The sequence below is a fragment of the Rissa tridactyla genome, chromosome 2, assembly GCF_028500815.1.
Source record: "Rissa tridactyla isolate bRisTri1 chromosome 2, bRisTri1.patW.cur.20221130, whole genome shotgun sequence".
Lineage (NCBI taxonomy): Eukaryota > Metazoa > Chordata > Aves > Charadriiformes > Laridae > Rissa > Rissa tridactyla.
In genome coordinates this window covers 25,351,136-25,372,992 of record NC_071467.1, presented here as the reverse complement: position 1 = coordinate 25,372,992, position 21,857 = coordinate 25,351,136, and the positions used below count along the sequence as shown (strand labels likewise).

The window sequence follows — 21,857 nt, the reverse complement described above, 5'->3', positions numbered from 1 at the left end:
AGAACCAGCCCCAATACTAAGCCCTGAGTGGTGGGGAACACCACTCGTGACCAGCCGCCAACTGGATTTAACTCCATTCACCACAATCCTTTGAGCCCAGCCATCCAGCCAGTTTTTTATCCAGCGAAGTGTATGCCCATCCAAGCCATGAGCAGCCAGGTTCTTCAGGAGAATGCTGTGGGAAAAGATGTCAAAGGCTTTACTAAAGTCCAGGTAAACAACATCCAGAGCCTTTACCCTCATCACTAAGCAAGTCACCTTGTCATAGAAGATCAGGGTAGTCAAGCAGGACCTGTCTTTCATGAACCCATGCTGACTGGGCCTGATCAGCTGGTTGTCCTGCATGTGCTATGTAATGGCACTCAAAATGATCTGTTCCATAACATTTTCAGGCACTGAGGTCAGACTGACAAAATTATAATCTCAGCAAAATTCCGGAAAAACTAGTGCAGATGTCAGGAACGTAAGATAAGGCATAGAAATAAAAAAGGGTTACAGTAACCATATGAAAGACTAGTGGAGTGTTTTAGCATGCTTCGCAATGAAATACTTTATGTAGCAGAGGAAGAAATGGCAGGAACCTGGTGTACACGTGGATTTGTGGAGTAATAAGACAGCATCAGAAGAGCCTCCGTCCTAGGCTGGAGTGGCAGTTGTGAGCACAGGCCTCTGAATCTGTGACCGTGAAAATACTTAATGATGGAGAGTGGGAAGTTTTTGCCATCACAGCAGAAAGGCATGGAGCCCACCTCCCACTATAGAGTAGCGAGGACAAGAGACATCACCAGTTCTGATAGATCATTGTGACTGTGGAAGAGGGATGATGAGGCAGTTTTGGGAGAACTGATTATGTGATCAGGACTCCACTTAGTAAATATAATGGTGAGGGGCAATGGTGTGGTAAAAGGCAGGAATTTCATTTCCATTGTGTTCAGCTGGTGGTGATTAAGTAAAATTAAGTTTCTGGAGATGTAAAATTAGGAGACAGGCTTGTGAGCTGACCGTGAGCTGCAGTGAGGGCTCAGTAGAGCACATTTTAAAAAAGGCTTAGGATAAGTATTTGGAAAAATATTATCCTCACAGCAAACTTTGAAACAATTTGTCCAGAGAGGTCGTGGCATCTCCATCTTTGGAAATTTTCAAAACTCGACTGGACAAGACTGAACAATCAGATCTAAGGTGGCCCTGCTGTGAGCGAGGTGTGGAAGTTGATGAGCACCCAGAGGTCCCTTCCGACCTCTGGTATTCTCTGATGCTCAGTGTCCGGCACCGAGACATAAAGGTTATGTTTTGAAGCCTCCTCTTTTGTAGTCCTCTGATATTATTACAGCCATCTAAGGGTTGCTTTGACTTGCTTCCATTAGTAATCTTCTTGGGGGATTTGTACAAGAAAATCTATTTTCTTGAGGATAGTTCAGAGCTGGCTACACAGGATGGCTTTCAGGACGTTTTGGGTCATCACAATGCTCTAAGGCAGTGCTAGCTAGGCACGGGGGCTGACTTAAGGGGTCCACTAGTGTTCTGGAGAGGAAAAAATAGTTTTGGAATTTTTTTGAGACAAATCTACAATTTCTACAGTTTTGGAAAGTGATGCTTGCCAGTATTTCACGGTATCATAGTGTAGAAGTAGGACAGTTTTGTAAATGTTTCAGTTAAAGAAGTAGCACTAGCCATTAATGTTTATTTTAGCTGAGATTAATTTTGATATCTGATAAAAGAAATTGCAAAGATAAAACATTTGTGAATGTTGCTAGACCTGTAGTAATATGGTACAAGCATATACGTCCCTAAAGTGAAAAATATATAAATACAGAGAGTCTCTAGATTATAAAATAATCCCTTTCGTCATACACAATCATCTACTACGTGTCTAAGGGAAGTCTTCCTTCGGTAAGTGTAGAAAAAGGATTGTTTCTCCCTGCACATCAGGCCAGACACTGTTTCAGTTTTCATACGTGGGGGTTTGCAGATTCTTTGCTAATCTTTGAACTAGAAAAATAGCAGCTACAACACCAGTTTTATGCAAGGGTAGGCGACATTTTGGTGATAACCTGGTTTTGTTTAGGTGAAGTTATTAATAGGACTTTTTCCTCTTGAAACCTTTAGAGGTGGTCTGAAATGTATAAATTAAAATCCTTATTTTCAAAATACAGTATTATTAAGAGTGGTATTATTTCTGAAATGTTACAGCTCAGGAAATAGGAAATAAAAGATTCTAGGGAACTTAAATATGGAAATGCTAAGTCTTAAAATCCAACATTTCAGAAGAAATGGGTAGTCATTTCAGTATTTGGTTATCTTTTGAGTGCTCATATAGTTTCTATATCCCATTACCTTTACTACAATTCCCTTATCAGTAATAACTTATTTTCAGGCTACTTTTCTCCTTCACTGTCTTATATGCCATAAATGATATCAGCCCGTGCTGTTTTACTCAGTGGTTTTGAGATCCACTTCAAACAGGGAGGTTTGGTTGCAATACTTTCCGAGAGCACTTTATTTTCAATCACTTTTATAAAGTAGAGATTCAGCTTTAACGAGTTTACTGTATATTCTGACACAGAGGCTCTTTGAAGGTTAATCAGCTTTTTAGCAATAATAGGGTTGGATTCTTGTGTGACTAAGTGAGTCACTTCTGTTTCATGTGCAGATCTATCATTTAATCGGAAGCCTGGAAGACTTACTACACTACATGTTAAGTAGAAAAGACAGTTTTTGTTTTAATCATTTTTTTTTCTTTCTGAACTTCACTGTATCTTTAGGACTGTAAATTGGTTGAGACAGCCAGACTGATTATTTGAGAACCATTCCTAATGTGCGTGAAATCTAATAAAAGGAGCTGTACAGTGAAGTCATATTATTTGAACACCAAAGCTAAAAACTAATTTGAAGAAATATTCTTATATATACAAAATAAAATCCACTAAATGTGGTAATGTTCCTGATTTACATTCAGGGCATGATTTAATCCAATTGCAGTTTAACTGGAGGCAGTTAGTGTTTTCTTAAAGGCAAGTGCAGAAACTCACAAATCTTTTTTCACATATTTGTAGCCCAAAAGAAATATTTGGGAAAATGTCAGGGTAGGCTTTCACAAAGAGTTTTTACCAAGTAAGCATTTTTTTACAACTGAACATCTCTGATACAACTCCGTCTTGAATTTAGCTGTTGAAGTTGATGGAATTACACTCAAAAGAGTAGACCTATGTTTAAACATAAACATATTTTTTTCTGGTAATAATGAACTGCACATTTTTTAAAAACAGGAGAATTTATATTAAAATATATGTATATTATGTACGCATGTATCTAACCTTGCATGTAAATCTAATTCTAATCCCATACCATATGTTGCTGATGGGCACTCAACTTACTTTGTCAGTTTTGTCTTCCCCAAGCGTTGAGATGCTGAGCTTGAAACAATGGTGGTATAGATACAAAATGCAGTATCCCTGCAAGAACTATATAACCATTTTAAATGGTTGTCTTTATTCTGTAGGGCTTGAGAAGTTTCCTTTGAGACTCCATCCTGCTGTTGGAAGAGCTGGCTTGGATTCCAGAAAGGAAGACGATGTGTGATGCGTTTGCAGCAGTCTGTGTGCTGCTGCAGGATGTAGGATTACAACTTCTGATGTGTTCGGTTTTCAGAAGGCCTGTGATGGAAAAGACAGGGACTGATTTACAGCGTGATGCAAATAAATAACTACTGTAAATATTTTAAAACTTGAGGATTGTTGCTTTGTATAAAGGAATGGAGTTCTGCCTGGACATGAACTACCAAGTAGGAAGAGTTGATAACTGATAATTTGTCATTTTTTTTACTGTGAGTTGAAGAGAGAAAGGTTTGGGGAAGAAGGGAAGAGAATGGGCCAGGGCACAAAACCTGATTACACACTAACATGTTATTCCACTAAAATGACAGAACTTTCTCCTAAAACTGAGAAAGAGAATACAGTCTGCAGACTAAGAATTACTTTAAAAGAGGGAGATGATTGTGGACGCTAGTGTGAGCTTTGCTGAGTGGATAAGCAATAGAAAAGCATGTTGCTTGGTGTTGCCGTTTTCCAGAACATATTTGCAAGCACTGCTATGGATGATGCTAATACATCCTAAAACTGCCATGCCAGATTTACTACTCTTAATTTGCAAATCTATGTGTACGAAGACTTTATTTAATCATACTTTTGAAAGCAAGTTAAGCATGATGGGCTTAAATTTAGTTCTGCCAGCTGTTTTATTTGCCCACTAGTTTGGTACATGATATGCTGCCTTTCTCTTTTCCCTTATTCTCATGCTGTTAACACAATGAAATGAAAAAAATCTTTAGATCCTTACAAACTGAAGCCATCTGGTCGTTCATAGTTGTCATGCTATCCAAATGGGTAGATTACTTAAAATGTAATCCCCGTGCTTAAGAGCACAGGCCTGAATTTGGTGCTCGGTTCCTCTGCCTGAGAAGCTGGGATTGAGAGTTTTTAAGAAGTTGTGGTTTAATCAACGTCAGAAATTTTCATTGGGACTGGGGACAATAGGAAATTGTGAAGTGAAAGAGTGTTTGTGTGAGTAAAAAGAGTAATGAGTACCTGGGGAAGGAGAGAATTTATAGACATTTTTTTGATTTGATTGAATAGGGGACCCTAATTCTCATCTGGCTTCTGTTTTCCTCTAATTTTGGTCCAAACACAAATCAACTGTTTGTGCTGTTCATATGTGCAAGTTAATTATTGTACAAATATCCTATGCAGTGGGAGGGGATCCATGCAGAAAACATATCCAGTCAAATAATGCAAGACCTTATTGTGGTACCTAGAGCTTAAGATGGACCCATTTAGAAGCAAACTGGAGAAAAAAGAACCACAGGAATTTTAATATAAATGCTTTTCATGAGTTTCCAGGTAATTGGGAACTGGGCTGGAACACCGTAGACCTGTGTTGCCTGAGCAAACGACTAACCTGTGACAGTATTTGGCTGAAAATGTGGATGAGCAGTTGAAAAGAACTCAAGTTGCAATCTAGAGCACTTCACTGTTTTAGCTTGAAGTTTTGGCACACAGACACGTGGGGTTTGAATGTGTCTTGGCTAAAGACGCTTGATCTGGTTCTGATACCCTGTTTAGTTCTTGGTCATCTCATTCTCTGTGTATGTGATACTTGTCAAGTTTTCTGTCCTCTCCATGCACGTTAAAGTGCTCCTTATCTTCCCTGTCTGCTAGAGGAAGGTGTAAGCAAAAATGCTTTTCAGTCGTTTGGATTATTAAAGTTATTACTAAGCTTTTTTAAGAGAATGTGTTGATAGCCATATTCCATCAATATAGGTCCAACTTTGTGGACCCTAACCTCCATCCATGAAGTCTTTTTCATCCATGAAGGGCAAAGATGAATGATGACTTCATTACTCTTCCATTACCATCTACCTCAGTGAGAGGAAATAACTTTGCATGCTGGTATTCACAACTTGATACAAATATTATTCTAGATTAGATTCTGTGATTGAAAATGTTACTTACAGTTCTCTTCTAATGTTTAATATTTATGATCTCTAATGTTGCGTAGAAAGAAGCCTTGGCTGGACATGAGCCAACAATGTGTGCTTGCAGCCCAGAAGGCCAATCGCATCCTGGGCTGCATCAAAAGAACCGTGGCCAGCAGGTCGAGAGAGGTGATTCTCCCCCTCTACTCTGCTCTCGTGAGACCCCACCTGGAGTACTGTGTCCAGCTCTGGAGTTCTCAGCACAAGAAGGACATGGACCTGTTGGAGTGGGTCCAGAGGAGGGCTACGAAGATGACCAAAGGGCTGGAGCACCTCTGCTATGAGGACAGGCTGAGAGAGTTGGGGTTGTTCAGCCTGGAGAGGAGAAGGCTCTGGGGAGACCTTATAGCGGCCTTCCAGTACCTGAAGAGGGCCTACAGGAAAGCTGGGGAGGGGCTGTTTGCAAGGGCACGTAGCGATAGGACGAGGGGCAATGGTTTTAAACTAGAGCAGGGTGGGTTTAGATTAGACATTAGGAAGAAGTTCTTTACAATGAGGGTGGTGAGACACTGGAACAGGTTGCCCAGAGAGGTGGTGGGGGCCGCATCCCTGGAGACGTTCAAGGCCAGGCTTGATGAGGCTCTGAGCAACCTGATCTAGTTGAAGATGTCCCTGCTTACTGCAGGGGGGTTGGACTAGATGACATTTAAAGGTCCCTTCCAACCCAACACATTCTATGTTTCTATGATTCTAACTAAAAATGGAATAGACTTTTCTTAAAATTCCCTCTAACCAAGCAGAAGGTAACTACCTACATTTTATTAAGTTACTGCGTGACAAATGCAGTAGACATATGTGACTACATATGGAATGAGAGATTATTTTTTAGTGGCAAAAACCATCCTGTTCTAGAAATGGATAACTTCATGATAACTCCATGCAGATGCATGGGAATGGGTGGTTCCTCTTCCTAATCTTCTTGGTTTTAAGATATGAAATATATAAATAGATATTTATATAAATATACAAAATAGAATATAAATTTCAAAATATTTCAGTAGGCTTGATTGAAATGCGGGGCATGACTTAAAGGCATCCAACAGAGGTCATAATGCTGGTGCAGAAGGAAATAGAATAAGTCATCTTCTATTTGTAATGTTTCCTGCAGTTTCCCTTCTGTTGCACAGTCTCAGGATTGTGTCTAAGTAGCATTTCTTAGCTGTGTCGCTGCAGGAAAGACAAATCTTAAGTTGCCATGTTGCATGCAAACTGTCTTATCCTAAATTTTTTTTTGCCAATTTGGCAAATGTGTATTGCTGGATTTGCACTGTCCTATACAGTTGTTTGTAGTTTCTCTGTATATTTAAACCAAATACTTATACGTACATATACATACTCACATTGCCTTGCAATGCGTACATTCGGTTGGCATGTGCTGACATTTCTATGGGGATGTTTTGTGCAAATGTAAGTGATTAGTCTGTGTGTAGATTTGAAGCTGAGAGCCACGTAACAGGTTTGAAAGCGATGTGGAAAATGCAATAATCATATTTACATGATAGCTTTGACTGCCTTTGTTATTGGCCCAACTGTACAGAGAATTATAATACTATTATTTTATAATATTATTTTAAATAATGTAGTGGTTTAGAGCGAATTTCAGAAATATTTCCATTCCTTGCCCAGACACATTATATCTACTTAAAGACCAAGATAAACATAGTGGTTTTGTTATTTTATGACTGTGTCTTATTTTAAGAATGTCTATGGCTAGCTATCAGCAGGATCGTGGAAACTTTCATTTTAGCTGCTGCTGCAGAAGCATGATAGCTAAAAAAACAACTGTTCTGAAAAAACTTTCACATAGAAGCACATTGGTTGTATTTATGTAATTGCGCTTGGCATCAGCTTAAGTAAATTTAAGTAGAAGTTCATCCATAAAATTATCTAACTTTCTCAATCCATTTGAACCTTGATCTGTTTTGGTGTAATGTTCTGGAGCTGGTAACGATGCTTTGTGATTGGAGTCTGTAACCCCAAGTGGGATTACACCACCTTCTTCTGATTCAGAATTTCCTGCTGTTGCAATATGTGTTGTTTCACAGAAAGGAGGAGTAATTCCCTCTCAGATGCTCATGTGGAGATTGCTGCCAGGGAACAGCGTTAGTGAAGTATTCTTTCACTGCCAAAGACAAAGCGTTGTTTCTATCATAAGCTTGGTTCTCAATGTGAGTTTACAAACTTCTAAATAATTCACTTCAGCTTGAAGCTCTCTTTCCCAGGAAAGTGAGTAGTTACCTTCTTAAAATAAATTTTTGCTTTAAGAACAAACAAAGCACATGGTGATTTTGAAGTTGTGGAATAGACAAAATTTACACTGCAGACAGTTGTGCTTTCACTCAGAGCCTTTTCTGTGTCTGTTTGGTTTTGGTTTTGTTTTTTTTTTTTTAATTTGTTGTTTGCAAATTCTTTGTTGAGTGGACAGTAATGAGTCTGCATTAGTCGACCTCAAAGTGTGGTGGTGTTTGAGCCGTGTCCTCCCTGGGCAGGTTGCAGTGGGGCTGCACGTGCATCCCAAGCTCTCAAAGCAGGATCATACATGCTTTGCCTGCACCGCCTGCAAGAGTGTCTGCACGGGTGTGTCTGCTCAGTTCTCCCTTACAAGAAAACAAAAAGAGCAAGGAGTAAGGCAGTGAGCACTTCTTTTCCGCTCTTGTTCCCAAAAGGTTTCTACCTCCAAAGCTGGCATGGCTTTTCTTAGATTATCTGGTTTCAAGGTACGTTGCTATTGTAGCAGAGGGCTGCTGCAGATTAAGTACTTCTACTGCAGGGCAGCATCCCCGGAAAACATGCTGTTTGCAGTCTTTCACGCTGGGCTTGGGAGGATCATGACATTAAATTGCAGGAATACCTCCTGAGTAAACCTGAGGCTTTTACAGAGGGGCCTGCCATCCAAATTTAAGTGCTGTTGAAGGAGGGGACGTTTTGGAATAAAGACTGCAGCATGTCTGTCTTCTACCAAGAAAATCAGCTGGTGCTGGAAAGCAAGCACATGTTTAGTTAAGGCTGGGTAAGGCTGGGTACCTCCCCCCAAAAGAGAGTTGAAACATCTGAGAAGGAAAGAGTAAGCTGCTCTTCAGATTTTGATCACAAGCTTTTCCAGCTTCTAAAGCATGATGCTTCTGTTATTTATAATGCACACATTTATAAACATTTCATAGTGCATTTTCTAAATGTAAAGAGTTTTGGTGCATTCTGGTTGGACATATGGCAATACAATATATATGACTAGTAATTTGTCTTGGCCCTTGTTTAATGCAAAGGGGCCTTTTAGTTATGCTATATCACAGAATCACAGAGTCTTCATGGTTGGAAAGGACCCTTAAGATCATCAAGTCCAACCAAACAACCTACAATCTCTGCCACTAGAGCATGCCCTGAAGTGCCACATCTACATGTTTCTTAAACACTTCTAGGGATGGTGACTCGACCACCTCCCTGGGCAGGCTGTTCCAGTGCCTGACCACTCTTTCAGTAAAGTAATTCTTCCTAATATCCAATCTAAACCTCCCCTGCCGCAACTTCGGACCATTTCCTCTGGTCCTGTCATTATTTACCTGGGAGAAGAGGCCAACACCCACCTCTCTCCAACCTCCTTTCAGGTAGTTGTAGAGGGCAATGAGGTCTCCCCTCAGCCTCCTCTTCTCCAAGCTAAACATGCCCAGCTCCCTCAGCCTCTCCTCATATGACCTGGTCTCCAGACCCCTCACCAGCCTGGTAGCTCTCCTATGAATTCATATTTGCTGCACTCCATTGCCATGATCTGTTTGTGTGCTATTTTTAGTAATCGGTGGAAACTTACTAAGATTTCTCTCATGTGAAGTGGAAAATAGAGGTTTTCATGGTTGGACCCCAAGTTAGTTCCTTGCAATGTTAGCTGCACACTCGATAACAGGAAAAACTCATTGTGTTCTCATTATCAGTGCTAGAGTAGTTGTCCTGCATATATGAAAGCTGAGATGATATGCCAGGAGAGCCTCATCCCTTAGGGAGAAGAAGGTGGGAGGAGGAACAAGTATTTTTCACCTCATTCTAGAGCCCATAACTCTGAGAGCTGACTGACATCAGCTGACTGGGGAGTTGGAAGCATCCCTTCGCGAATGGCCGGTTCTGGGCAGCACACAGACGGAAGCTACGTGGTCTTCTGCAGTTTTTCCTCAGTGCTGAGTTATCATAGGTTGGATGCTTCTACTTCCACCCTATCTCAAGGGCACTTTTTCCTGGTACCAGTTCTTCAAAGACTCCTGGAGCACTGTAGCGGCTCCCTACTCTTGTTTTTGACCGATTGCATCATTGTACCACACTGCCTGCTCAGAGTTCTTGTACCTCCTTGACATCTCCATTGCAATCACAGATCCAGCAGCCCTTCAGCTTCAGGTCCAGTTAGGGAACGGTCTCGCTTCTGGTATTGGTCTGATGCTGCTTGACAACATTTGAAGAGTTCAGATCTGAAAGCGGGTGTTTCTGGAGAAATGTATACTGCTATACTCCACTGTAGCCATAAAGCTTTCTTTGCTGAAAACCCATCTGGGACTTACTACCCCGTAGTTTTTAATTTAAAATATCCTTATGACTAATGGAACTATAAAATATCTTGTCATTGTTGTAGCACGTAGGGGATCCAGTAATAAATCAGAGGTCCTCTGTGGCAAGTACCATAGATATATAATAAACCAACAGTGTCTGGGAACACTTCAGTCTAAGTTTATATTTCTTACTTATGCACCCAAAAATAGGGTTAATCAAATTTCATGCCTAAGGGCTTAAATAGCCATAACATGAAAGAAGTTTTCACCATTCTGCAATGTAGTAGTCCTGTATCTCTGGAAAGTGTGCACTTTGTTAATGTACGAGACAAAACCTTTCATTTAAACATTCCTTACAGTATATCTACTTTGATTCATGCAGTGGTTTGAAGCAGTAGGATGCATTTGGTTGTCCCAGATTTATATTCAGTGACTAGAGAACGAGAGTTTTATTTGAAATATTTCCTTTCTCCTGCTCTAAACTAAAAAGCCAAATTTATGAAAAAATTATTAAAGTGCTTAAATGCTGAACTGACTTTTCTGATTTGGTGTTTTCATGTAGATATGTTTTCTCATAATTGCTTTTCCAGATTGTATTGGTCAGTGGACATCTGGACAGCTGGGATGTTGGGCAGGGAGCTATGGATGACGGTGGTGGAGCATTTATATCATGGGAAGCATTATCACTCATTAAGGATCTGGGTAAATATTTAATTTTAAAGCATTTTAAATTAAATCAAAGTATTTTTAATGCATTACATTTCCAGAACGTTTTGTATGTTGCCTAAACTGTATTTTCTACTTTATCCTTTCCTCTGAGCACAAATATTCATACTTAGTATAAATATTTTGCAAATTTGTCTGTTAAACTCTTCCTTTCCCCACAGGGATCATCCAAAAGCAACACATCAGTCAATGATCTAGAAAGTACTTTGAGCTTGCATGGTCACCATCATCACAGAATGAAAGTTCAGTATAAGATATAATATCTAGGTAACTTAGAAGGAAGTCACTCCTTTTCATTTTTTCTTAATGAGTTCCTCCCTGTTAATGAAGATAAATCTTCATGAAATCACAGATAGCCTCTGATATTCTTCTCTAACTCTTAAGCAGACATTTTAATCAAACATGTTCCTAAATCTTTCACTGTCCTACATGTTGCTTGTACAGCAGCTACTCAGTTAATTTTTAATTCCCAGCCCGTTACCTCTCTCTTGATAATTTCTCAAGACAATTTTGTCTAAGTCTTTCTCAAGAACATGTAACTAGGACTGGATACAGGCAATGATCTTGCCTCTGGTCTTTTTCCTTTCATCTACGTGTAAAGATATTCAGTAAAACTGACTCAAAGTTTCACAGAAGTTTGCATTTCCAATGTATGTATTTCAATTGCTTTGTTTTCTTCCTTGAATGCTCTTCCTAAATAAATTTATATCCTGCCTGGACTTGTTCCACTGAATATTGATAGATACATCTATACCATCAAGCTACTGTGTTCTCAGCTTTGCACTTGAGGGCAGGTTTCCTGGTTACGCTGCTTTTCTGTTGCTGTGTGCTTGGGCTCTGCTTCGCGTTGTGACAGCTGATTTCCTTGGCAATGTAATCCAGGTCAGAGGAAGCACACCCTTGAGTCTCGTCACTACGAGAATACAGTTCTGTCAAATTTGGTTTAACAATGGTGTCCTGTCCAATGTTGTGGGCTCATCCGGCTCATCGAGTAACATTTGACACTGAGGCCTTGCACACCGTAATATCCTGCTACAATAGGTTTGTGGGATGCAGAGCCACCTTCCCTTTCCAGAGATCACTTCTTTGAATGTCTTTTGGTAATCAGCAGGATGACAAGCTGAGTGGGTTCTGGAGTTTGGTCTGTAGATCAGCTGGACATTTCCGAAGTTGGTATTCCAGTACACAGGCTGTCAGCCCTCACTTGCTCATCTCCCTCCTCCAGAATTTCTGCTCAGCAGAAGTGCGAGTTGAACTAAATGCCCATGTCATCAGTGGTAAATTTAGATAAAGAAGGAGAGAAAAAGGAAAAGGCAGCTTCTAGCCTGGATATGTCTGTTGCAGTGTGGACTTGCTCAGCCTACTGTCTCCTGGCTTGCATAACTCCCCTGTGTGGGATCTGAAAGGCCAGTTTCGTCTACTCATGGGCTTCATCTGACCTGTGGGTAGAAGTGGGCTGCAGACAGCATGTTATTGTAGAAGGGCATGCTCTACGTATGCCTACATAGGGTGTGTTTGGTGTGAGAGGTGGTCCACAAGGTAAGATGAGGTGGAGTTGCTGTACATGCAAGAGGGAGCTGTGGTTGCATAGTCATCCACCTGTGTTCTCCAGACACCCAACCAGTTTGGTTGGGTGTCCTGCTGTTCCCAGTCTGATGCAGCCTGATCTGATTTCTAGTCTCCAAACTGCAAATTCCAGTCTTACTGCTTGATCTGTAGTATTTTGCTGGTTTTACTTCCATATGGGCTTTTGTCACTATGCCCCTGAAAACTAGTTCAAAACAGACTTCTTAGATTGTCAAGTTGATAGCCAAGGATGCTTTTCCCCCTTAATCAGATGGAATCTATTTTTCTTCATCATTCCCATTTTCCAGAACTGTAACCTGTGGTCAAGAGGAATGCACCATGTGTTCATTAAAAACTAAAATCAGCTGCCGCTCCTGCTTTTAGCTCTGGCAGAGTTTAAATAAGAAACTAGCCTTCTCTGCTTCCGATCAGAAGGATTTGTGCACTTGAACAATCTCACTGTTTCTTGAAGAGCTCTTTGTAGACAAGCTCTGTTATGTGATTAGCCACTCTCATATTTCAGTGGTGAACATCAGACATCCCTGTGAATTCCTGTTCCTTTATTTTGCATTATTTGAACCTCTTATCTCTCATTTTCCCAGCCTCGGAATGATTGGAATATCAGTCTGTGACCAAAACCAAAGTGGATCTGTTTTAATTTTTGCTCTTTTAAAAGTAAACTAAAGAAGATTCCTCTACAGAAGAATCCAGGCCTACTCCTTCTTTTAGTGTTTTTTAATCTTTCTTTTATGGTTCTTGGAAAATTGTCCGTCCTCTCTCTACCTTCAGGAAAAAAGAAACAATTATGCTTCTGTGTTTGCTGACTCTATTCCGTTCAGAATAAACTGTTTCGTGTCTTTTAAGGGCGAATTCATGGTGACGTTGTGTAATTCTTATTCATAGGGTTTCCTTTCATGCATGACTGAAATGCATCACTCTCTGCTTGTTCAAATATTTGATTTCCTCTGGTAGTAGCCTGTGTGTTTGCTGTACAACCTGTGGTGAAACGCTGTTTTCTCAGCTGGGAGAATGCCGAGCCTTTGCTGATGCCCTCTGTTCTGGCCAGCTGTTGTGTTAAGCTCTTCTTCCTCTACCAGTCTTCTGCAGGAACGTAAGGCTGGGAGAGGACTTCTGGGTCATCACATCTAACCTGTAGATAACCATGTGGGATAGGGCCTTTCATAAACTGTCTTCCATAGCAGATTGGTTAATGCAGATTTTGTATCTTATGATGCACGTAGAATCTGACAAAAAGGAAAGCAAAATAGCAGATGTGCAGATTGTGTGAGAAACAAATTAATGAGTTTTATTTATTTTCAGTGAGCATTATATTTTGGACTGTGGAGACGTGGTTTAATATCCTTTTGGACCCTGATAAATTTAGTCTCAGACTAGTCCACCAAGTGCATTTGGCATGGTGATAAGACAACTAAACTGGCTTGTCTGTATGCACGTGTAGATTTATTTTACTGTTTACTGGGAGTCTTCAAGCCATGGTACATTGCGTAGCCATAAAAACTGTGTTTGCGTATGGTATAACTGATCTGTCAGATACTGAGATATCAGCTTAAAGCTGAAGTGAGCATTCTGAAATATGAATTTTTGAATATGAGATTTGTAACATATATAATGAGGACAACTGCCACTACTTCTGCCATGGTCCATTGGTTCCATAAAAGCGAGATATTACTACGCTATTTAAGCAGGTTTTTTCAGTGATGATCTAATAACACTTTGTCATGACATCACTGTGACCCTTGGATGTGGCTTGGATGGGTCCACCTTGGATGGCGGACACAAGTTATGCTGGTTCATTAGGATTTTGATAATTCCATGTATTACCTGAAGAATGATTATAGTTTAAATACGGTTCTGTACTTTCAACATAACCCCCTTCCCAAGCCATTTAATAGCTAGTGGCTTGGGGCCAAATACATGAATTTATTAAAAAATCATTAAAATTATAGTTTAACTTATGTTTTATATTTTATATATATATAAGTATAGGTTACCTTTTATTTTAAGCAGTGCAGATTTTCTTGCCTCAAGTAAAATTTTTTAACAGTTTTTGCTTTTATTTCTAAATAAAGCAGTTACTTAATGCGTTAGGGTTTATATTTCCTAAATCTTCAGTGTTGGCTTTTTTTTTTTAAATTGATCTAACAGATCTGTACCATGTTTTTGTAGCTTTCCAGACACCATAATAGTTACACGTTCCCTATAAGGACACATAACAGTAGCACAGTCTCAAGTAGTTTTACACAGAGTCTTCAGCACTTCAGCCTTTTGGTAGGACTTTTTCCATTTCACTTTTTGACTTCACATGGATGGTGTTTCTTTTTGAGAGAAAGGAAACTACAGGAAGGCCAGACTGAACTGAAATAATTCCATAGTATATTACCGGAGAGTGGAATAAAAAGATTTAATTCATGTAGAATCCCACATATACATTTCAAAAGAGTAGTACCTAAAAAACATAGGGCCAGATTGCGAACTACTCTAGTTTTTGAAGACTGTTTAGACCTATAATGATTCAGTTAGACCTGGAAAGTAGAAAAGCTAAAAAGTGGAAAGTCTGAAGTTTGTCTGAATGCTTTGCTTCTAATAGCTGTAATGTCTCCCTGCCTATCTCCCCCGTCGGGGTGACGGGAAGGGGTAGCTGCTGGTGGTGCCATTCCCTCTCCTTCTCCAGGGAGGAAGCACAGGCAGCAAATTCAGAGCAAACACCAACTTTTAGATGGTTATATTTCAGCATGGTGAATCTTCCTCCACATGGCTTTTCCACCACCACCCTGTGCAGAAAACTGAACCCCATCTCATCTCCTCTGTGCAGCTGCAGTTTCGCTCTGGAAACATCCCCTTCAGCAACTAATAGTTCAAGGTTAGCACCGGCTTGTGCACCTGTTGGTACCCACAGCGGTTGTAGACATCTCTGGACCTGAGTGAACAGAAGTGTTTTCCTTTGTGCACCCGTATCAGCTTCTCCATATCAACTCTACTCTTATGATTGCTTGTTTTTCTAGAAGCTAATTTCAGAAAAATTCACCAACTAGTGGCCGCATTGACAAATGTTATCCAAAGAGGTCTTTTCTCCCAGTTAACGGTGAAGTTTAATGAAGCACGAAGGAAAGAAAAACAGTATTTTTTTCCTGGAACTCTTGAAGCTTATATATGCTGCTGATCGGCATGATCTGTGGTGAGCTACTTTATGGCTTAATGTGCTTAAAAAGCGAAGAACTGGAAGTGTTGCCACAGAAGTTGTTTATGTGAAGAAAGATGAAAATTTCAGCCAGTTATCGCTCCTCATTCCATTTTCTCAGAATAAAGACATCTTTAGAGGGGCTGAGGCAGTTCATGAGCTGGTCTGAACTGGTCAACTCCCTTTCCTTGAGCAGAGCTGGGGCTGTTGCTATTAGCTGGGGATTTCTGATGCTGAAGAAATTACCCTTCATAACTGCAGGCGGGGTGTCGGAGGCAGAAAGCTTGTGCAATGCGCAGTTTGCCTGCAGCAGTGTCTGGCAGCTGCCGCCCTCCCCAGCCCTCTGCGGTTTTTAACCTTTTGATCAATTTTAACTAAATTTGATAGAGGCATAGAGATATTTAGAATATGTTCTTTGCAAATGGGTGATTGAGGAGAGATGGGCGAGTGCATTTACGTCCCAACTGAAGGACAAGCAGGAAGAAACCACTTTTATCCTTTCCCTCTGATGATGAACGCCTGGTTAACCAGCACACGTGTAGCTTTGGTGTAAGCATCAAATCCTCTTTCCTGTTAATCTGTCTGCAAACTCTGTGCGATAGGTAGCAAATATTGTTACAGCGGTAGTGAAAGCTTTGTTCGGGGTAATTTAGAGATGATGGGAAGGCGTTGGGGTATGTTATAGGGAAGAAGGGATGAGGGGTTCTTGTCTTTAAGCCAAGGGAATCCATGGGGCGTTGCATGAGCTGTGATGTGGTGTGAGGGCATTTGGAAGCTGTAGGAGAGGCAGCACCCAAGCAAATGGGGGTTTTCTAGTTTTCCACAATTAGCAGTGTTGCTAATTAGAGTCTAGAAACCTCAAACCCAACTTGTTTTCAGGTTGCACTTATAATTCTCCAATTTCACGTTTGTTAGTTTGAGTGCAAAAAAGGTGTCTCTGCAGATGGCCAGTTCCATTTAGCTCAGCATTTTCGTGTTAGTCTGGTTAATGCTCTGGTGTCATTTGAAACACAGTTTCTCTTGTCCCTGTGTCACATGAGGTTTACAAAAGTACCTGCCTTTCCAGGTGAGCTGAAAGTCTAGTTAAGCAGCTATTCATAAAAAAATCACCACATAATTACCCCAGATTTATTTTGGTGCCATATTTTGCCTTTAGTTGGCTATACAGGTTGGACAGACAGCCTGTGGGACTCGATCCTGCTCTGGATGTTGGTTGCCAGTTTCTGTGAAGGGGGTATTTGTGTTCCTCTCCCACCATTCCAAGCCTCCTGCTGCCGCTGTGCTGGTCTTTCTCAAGGCTAATACTTGTGTACAATCTATTTGAGCAAGAAGCAGGTAGTACGTATCCGATGATTTCAGAGCTTTAGCCAGTGCTGCCTCTTTGCTCCCAATCCATCGGTGTTCCTGCACCGCTTGGCCGAGGGACATTTCCCAGCCAAGGCCACAGGCGCTTTTGCCCTGCTCCCACCCCAGGGAGTGCCCTGCCAAAGCCACCTCCTGCTCCACCGCTAGAAACGTGGTACTTTATCCTTAAAAAGAGCTTGAGGGAACTAAATAGCTACCATAACAGAGAAAGGTCTTTAGAAGGTGGTCCTATGGCAGTGTCAGCTTTCCAAGCGTAGTATTTTAAGGCTCCTGACTGCAGCAGAGAGCCCACTGGAGTTAGAGATGCAGTCAGTTTTGATGGATGAATTTCACTGCTTGCTTCTGAAAAACTTCAGGCATGGTAACTGTTGTGTATCTTTTTAATTAAAACATCTGGAGCCTTTTGAGAAGAGAAGCTGATGGGGTCTGCTCGTTGACACTACAGTCTAGTTTATTCTCATAGTGTCACCTCTGCTAGCACAGGAGGAATCAAATAGTCAACACGTCCTTTGTTCAGGTCCCAGGTTTCTTTTAGCAACATTTATCCACCAGTTCTCTCTCCTTGTTCAGAAATGTGTTTTCTACCTTTCCCTGGCTGTGTTTGGGTTTTGCTTGCTTCACCGCTAGTCAACTCTTGGTGCCCTGCCAAGCCCAGAGGTTCACGTGCATCCACCAGCTACTGCCTGCTCTGTGTGTTTACGGGATCATCTTTACAAGAAGCCCAATGTCTGTGCTGTGAATTTGCCAAATCACAAACTTCCCCTCTTTCCCTTCAACTGGTTCAACTGCAGCAGTGTTAAGGCATTGCCAGTTATTGCTATCTGAACTCCTGCCTGTGTTGAGGTAGTCGGTATGGACTTCAGGAAAGGCTGCACTCCAAAGACCACTATAGTGATGGATTGTGGTACAGAGTAAACATTTCCCCGCTTCTGCTGTTGTCTCATGCACTGAGCTCATGTTCAGTCATGTCTGTGTGCCACAAGAGACCAGGAAGTCTCCTGCTCAGCCAGTGTCTCCAAGCGCTTCTGGGAACCCTGGGTCTTCCATGTAAAAAAATATTTGCTCTGGGGAGCTGCCAGAGCCAACGAATACCAGGAGTTAAGTAGATGAACGGGCACATTTTCCTCTTCCACACCCAGGGCAGGATGCCTGATGCCATTGCTGCTAGAGCAGCCTGATGAAGGAAGGATGATTGTTGACAAAGCCTAATCCCAGCCATCACACCTTTTACACGGCTTTCCTACATTCCTAGACGATGATCTCTATGCACACGAGGAAGGGAAAAATGTGTGGTGATAGGTGCTATGTGTACTTCCGCCTCTTTGTCGGCATTATAGGGAAATGGAATTTCATGAGTAAACTTTCCTATAGATGTAAACATGGATCTGGTACAACCAAATCTCTGTTTCGTAGGATAAAGACACAGAAAACTACAGAAATGTTTTTAAAACAATGCACGTAAGAATTTTAAGGTGCTACCTGAATTACATTTTATGTAACTCATAAGGAGTTGATTAGACAGTTCTTTTCCCCTTAAAACTTATTTAAAATTGAAACTGTAACTCTCATCTGAATTATACCCATGACTAATGAGACTGGAAAACCGTAAGACAGATTTTTATGCAGTTCACTGTAGTCTTTGTATGATGTTAAATTTCTCAAGTCCAAATTCACTGGCTAATATATGAGGACTAAAGATATGTTTTATTAAAAAAATGATCACTGGAGTCATTCCTTTTCTGCTAGTTTAATTGAAGTCATATAACTGCAATTTCAACCTACTTGACAAAAATTTTGTTATATGTTTTTTCTGAATTTCCTATAGCTGTGGTGGCATGGTTGTTTGCTGTCTGGGAGATAATGTTGTGAAACATGATTAAATGACTGCATTTACTGTAGGGGTTTTCTTATTTTATTAATTAAATATGCCTGATACTAGCTCCTTGTTCTTACATTCTTTCAACTTCACCAAAGTTGCATATTTTATTCTGAAAATCACCTTTTACAAATCTATTAAATCTACTTGGTATGAAATACCTGTGTATGCTATTACACTTCAACTGCATTTATTCCTTTATTTCAGCATTTGGTTGAATGCATATTTGGCAAATGCTTAAATCTTCAATTTCTATAGCAGGTTGGCACAGCAGAGGGGTGACTGCAGGCATACAGAATTGTTACTCCGGTGGTAAATTTAGGCATGCAGCCCTCCATACCCATGTTGCTTTTTGTTCTGTGGACTGCTGCTTCTCTGCAAGCTTTAATTTACCCAGGAGATTCAAGATAAAATGTGTGCTTTGTTTATCTATAAAAACATTAAAAAACTTGGCAACAGAGGCTGTTGTGATTTTGGTTGAAATCTGTAATGTGGCCGACATGGTGAAATGCTGAAATCCTTCCCGGGTGAAGTCAGGGGCATCTTGTCATTACTGTCCATTTTTTAAAGGTATATATTTTCAATATGGGGAGACAAGTGTGGCTGGTGCGTTTTGTGACTCATCAACTCTGAAGACAGTCTAACAGACTTGGGTTTTTTCTGATCCAAAGAGCAGGGCAGGAGAGGCAGAAGGCAGAGCCACCACTCGGTAAGGTCAAACCATGGTTGATGTTTATGATACAAGAGACTGAGGGAGTGGAGCCCTGCATTGCCTTTTCTGCTCCACAATTTGATGAAATGTCCAAATACCTTTGAGGAAGACGGTTTTCCTAAAGAGGAATAAGGTGCTTTTTAAAGGTGGACATTGTCTTCTTCCTTTTGCGGGACTTGGAGAACGTGGCAACAGGATCAGAGCAGGGCAGGAGGTGGAGGAGTGCTCTGCTGAGGGGTCCTTTGCTGTTTTACACGTAAACAAGCAAGTAGCGTGTTTCCTTTTCTTTTTTTTTTTTTTTGTAGACATGACTTATATTGACTTCACAACCCTACACTAACTGATTCTTTCTTTAAAACCCCATGTGCAGAAGAGCATGTTTGTCAGCGCTGCTCGTCTGAGCTCTCCCTGAGCTGGGTGGCAAGGAGGTGGCACCCAGAGAAACCCTGGCTCTGGCAGCTTTGCTGCCTGACTTGATTGCAGCCCATCAGACCATGTTCTGAGCTGCGCTTCCCTCTTCTCCCCCCATCTTCCCAGTCAAAAAGCTTAATCCGTGTTATTTTTAGTTACTAGACAGGCAAATCATTCACAGCTTTCCCCTCCACTCTTGTATATACAACTCCTTCCTTGACATTTCCTCTTGGATATTCCACAGCTTTCTTAAAATAAAGCTACTTAAAACCTCTGACATTTCCCACCTCCACTCTTCTGTAAATCTGCCCTTCCTATTCTCCCGTAAACTCATCAGCCTCCCTAAAACCAGAAAAAAACCCAATTGCTGCAGTGCCCAGCTTCGCTCCTGCCTCTGCTTACTTTTCCCACTCTCTGGCCCCTGTCTTGCCTGTTTTCCATCGTCTTCTTCCTGCGATCCCATGTCTCTTCTCCAGGAGACCTCATTCTCTTTACTCCAGACCTTCAAGACTTACAGGATTACTTGCTTCGCAGCACTATCTTACCCGAGGACCTCATCCTCAGTGCTGCAAACAGAACTGCTATCAACAACGAAAAATCAAGCAGATTGCATTGCATTAGACTGTTTTAAGAAGAAAAGAAGTTTCCCAAGCAAAGAGCTGTTCCCTTGTCTAATTTGAGCTTCACTAGCGAATTACAAATATATCATAGTCAGGGTTTAACTAATACTAGAAGTATTATAACGGTTGGACTTGATGGTCTTAAAGGTCTTTTCCAACCTAAAACATTCTATGCTGAAAAGTTGTTTTTTCTTAAGGTGTGCTTTGTCTTTTTGAAGCTTGTAAATTTTAATAGCTTTAAGATTGTCTCTGTTAAATTGTGTTTTTTCACTCAAAGCAAAAATATTTCTTTTTAAATAAATGTCTAACTAGACAGACACTATTATGCACAAATAGTGAGACTAGTTGTCTGAATCATGGAGGATTGTATTTCTAATAACAAAATGAAAGCCAAAATCCTGTTGTTTTAGAATGGAAACTTCTTGGTCTCCAGAGGAAAAAATCTGGACATCCTCAATTAATTGCATTATTACTGTAGTTTATTGTTATATGTGTATTCTTCGAAATTAGCCAGAGAAACAGGATACTAAGGGGAAGAGTTTTTTTCTAAAACAGAGCTTGCCCATGGTGCAGAATACAGAAATTGGGTAATAGTCTGTAAAATATTTGGGAATATTGAAATCTTCCTGTCTTTTATTTCAAAAGCTATCAGAACCCTGTCAGAAAAGCAATATAATTGGGTAGCAAATGTTAGGAATTTATGCATACTCAGCTGATTGGGACTTGAGTTTATTGGGACCTCCAGCAGACGCCAAAACTACAAAGTGTGAGCTTTTACTCTGGAAATACTACGGAAGACTGCAACACCCAAACTGTGCACAGTCTATTACAAAGAAAGAAAAGGGATTAAAAAGTTATAGTGGGTTGGTGAAAGTGACCTTATTTGATAGTTCACTTGAGGTCTAGACGAGAATAGGGAATGTTATGACTAAAAATATCATAGATATAAAAAATAGGCAGTGTAATGAGAACGCAATGAGAGCTAAAATATGTTACTTGCCATGAAGCCCAGCAGTTTAATTAAATGAGAAAATAAAACATTTGCTGAGATTATGGAAATTTCAGAAAATCTCCAGTTTCCCAATCTGTTAATGAGTAAAACAGTTTCCACTTTAGCAGATTGAATCTAAAAGAAAATGAAAAAAACCCTTTGAATGTTTGTCCAGATCAAAAAAAAAAAAAAAAATTAACAGAGCATTGCTAGTTTGGAGGGGATTTTAATGATGCATAAAGGGACTGCTAGTGTGATGTATGCAAAACAGAGCAATTAAGAATGACTATTGATACAGCTAATTTGACCCTAAAATATGCACCAGAAATTGCTTT

General features: G+C 40.5%; 1 protein-coding gene across 4 annotated transcripts in view; it reads left to right on the top strand.

Moving 5' to 3' along the window:
* CPQ (carboxypeptidase Q) overlaps positions 1-21,857 on the top strand; it is a 162,091-nt gene that overhangs the window by 89,852 nt on the left and 50,382 nt on the right. For all 4 annotated transcript variants that reach the window (XM_054192637.1, XM_054192638.1, XM_054192635.1 and 1 more), the window contains one exon: positions 10,647-10,758. In XM_054192637.1, the coding sequence (XP_054048612.1) occupies positions 10,647-10,758 (112 nt within the window). The remainder of the gene's footprint in view (positions 1-10,646; positions 10,759-21,857) is intronic.